Raw genomic sequence first — 2033 nt, 5'->3', positions numbered from 1 at the left:
TTTTCATGTATTTTTATTGATTTCAGAGAGGAAGGGAGAGGGAGAGAGAGATAGAAACATCCATGAAGAGAGAGAATCATGGATCGGCTGCCTCCTGCACGCCCCCTACTGGGGATGGAGCCCGCAACCCGGGCCTGTGCCCTTGACCGGGGATCGAACCCGGGACCTCCTGGCTCCTGGGTGGATGCTCAACCACGGAGCCACTCTGCCCAGGAACTGTTATCTATCTTCCCTCTCTTCCTTTCCCATTCTATATAATAAAAGCCTAATATGCTAAGTGTCCGGTTGACCTATCAACCAATCAAAGAGTAATATGCTAATGATATGCTAAGGCTGCTCAACTGCTTCCTATGACCTGCACTGACCACCAGGGGCAGACAGTCGACCAGTCGCTATGACGTGCACTGACCACCAGGGGGCAGACGCTCTGACCAGTTGGTAAATTTGCTGCTGGGGTCCGGCCGATTGGGACTGAGCGAGACAGCATGGACACACCCTGGAGCCCTCCCCCGGCCCCTCCCTGGCCCCCGATCCTGCACCCATGGGGTCCCTCACCCTGGCCCTGCACCCTCTCGCCATCCGGGTCCCCTCTGGGGATGTCAGAGAGCCGGTTTCACCCCAATCCCACAGTCCAGGCCGAGGGACCCCAGTGGTGCACGAATTCGTGCACCGGGGCCTCTAGTTAAACAAGAACCAGGTTATTCATAACCGTGTCAGTGGTAGTCAGCTGTTCTTTGCTTCCGTGCCTGGAAGGGATGGCGTCGGCGTTCAACATGCATCGCGGCATCGTCTGGCTGGGGGGCTCCGGCGGTCTCCCCACCAACGAGACGACGTTCGCCAAGTTGCTGCAAGATCGTGGCTACCGCACGGGACTCATAGGTATGCACCGGGGAGCTCGGGATGCGGACACGGGGTCAGACGGACTGGACCCCCCGTTCTTGTAGCTCAGTCTTCAGGGGGGCTTTGGCTGGGTCCCAACTCCCCTGCCCCCCAATGTCTCTCTGAGAGGAGTCCGTGGGGGAAGAATTTAATATTTATTTTTATTTTTTTATTGATTTCAGAGAGGAAGGGAGAGGGAGAGAGAGATAGAAATATCAACGATGAGAGAGAATTGTGGACTGGCCGCCTCCTGCATGCCCCCTACTGGGGATGGAGCCTGCAACCTGGGCATGGGCCCTTGACCAGGAATCGAACCCGGGACCTCCCGGTTCATAAATCGACGCTCAACCTCTGAGCCACATCTGCTGGGTAGACACCACTGTTGATAGATATTTATTGCCATGTTATTCTTCATGATTTTTGAAAATGTATATTTTATTGATTTTTTACTGAGAGGAAGGGAGAGGGATAGAGAATCAGAAACATGGATGAGAGAGAAACATCGATCGGCTGCCTCCTGCACGCCCCTTACTGGGGATGTGCCCGCAATCTGGGCACGTGCCCTTGACTTGGAATCGAACCCAGGACCCTTCAGTCCGCAGGCCGACGCTCTACCCACTGAGCCACACCAGCCAGGGCCCCCACGGACACCCCTCGTCCCCCCTTTCGTTTCCCCCGCAGGAAAGTGGCACCAGGGCCTGAGCTGTGCCTCCCGGGGCGACCACTGCTACCACCCCCTGAACCACGGGTTCGACTATTTCTACGGGATGCCCTTCGGCCTCCTGAGCGACTGCCGGGCGTCCGAGACCCCAGAGCTGCACCACCGGCTGAGGGTCACGCTGGGCGTCTCCACGGCCGCCCTGGCCCTGGTCCCCGTCCTGCTGCTCATCCCCACCTGCGCCCGCTGGTTCGTGGTGCCCTGGGGGCTCATCCTGGCCATCGCCCTTCTGGTGCTGCTGTTCTTCCTGGGCTGGTACTCCAGCTATGGGTTCGTCCGGCGCTGGAACTGTGTGCTGATGCGGAACCATGACATCGTGCAGCAGCCCGTGAGGGAGGAGCGGGTGTCGTCGCTGCTGCTCCGGGAGGCCCTGGCCTTCGTCCGCAGGTGGGGAGCATCCTGCAGGATTCTTTTTTAAATGTTTTATTTCTTTTTT

At 57.8% G+C, this 2033-nt stretch overlaps 1 protein-coding gene across 1 annotated transcript in view; it reads left to right on the top strand.

Moving 5' to 3' along the window:
• LOC102757873 (arylsulfatase H) overlaps positions 1-2033 on the top strand; it is a 43283-nt gene that overhangs the window by 3540 nt on the left and 37710 nt on the right. Inside the window, exons 5-6 of the mRNA XM_006756782.1 lie at positions 754-879; positions 1561-1984. Of these exons, the coding sequence (XP_006756845.1) occupies positions 754-879; positions 1561-1984 (550 nt within the window). The remainder of the gene's footprint in view (positions 1-753; positions 880-1560; positions 1985-2033) is intronic.

Source organism: Myotis davidii, unplaced genomic scaffold (genome assembly GCF_000327345.1).
Source record: "Myotis davidii unplaced genomic scaffold, ASM32734v1 scaffold434, whole genome shotgun sequence".
Taxonomy (NCBI): Eukaryota; Metazoa; Chordata; class Mammalia; order Chiroptera; family Vespertilionidae; genus Myotis; species Myotis davidii.
Note: the sequence above shows the minus strand (reverse complement) of the source record. Positions and strands in the feature narration are given on the sequence as shown.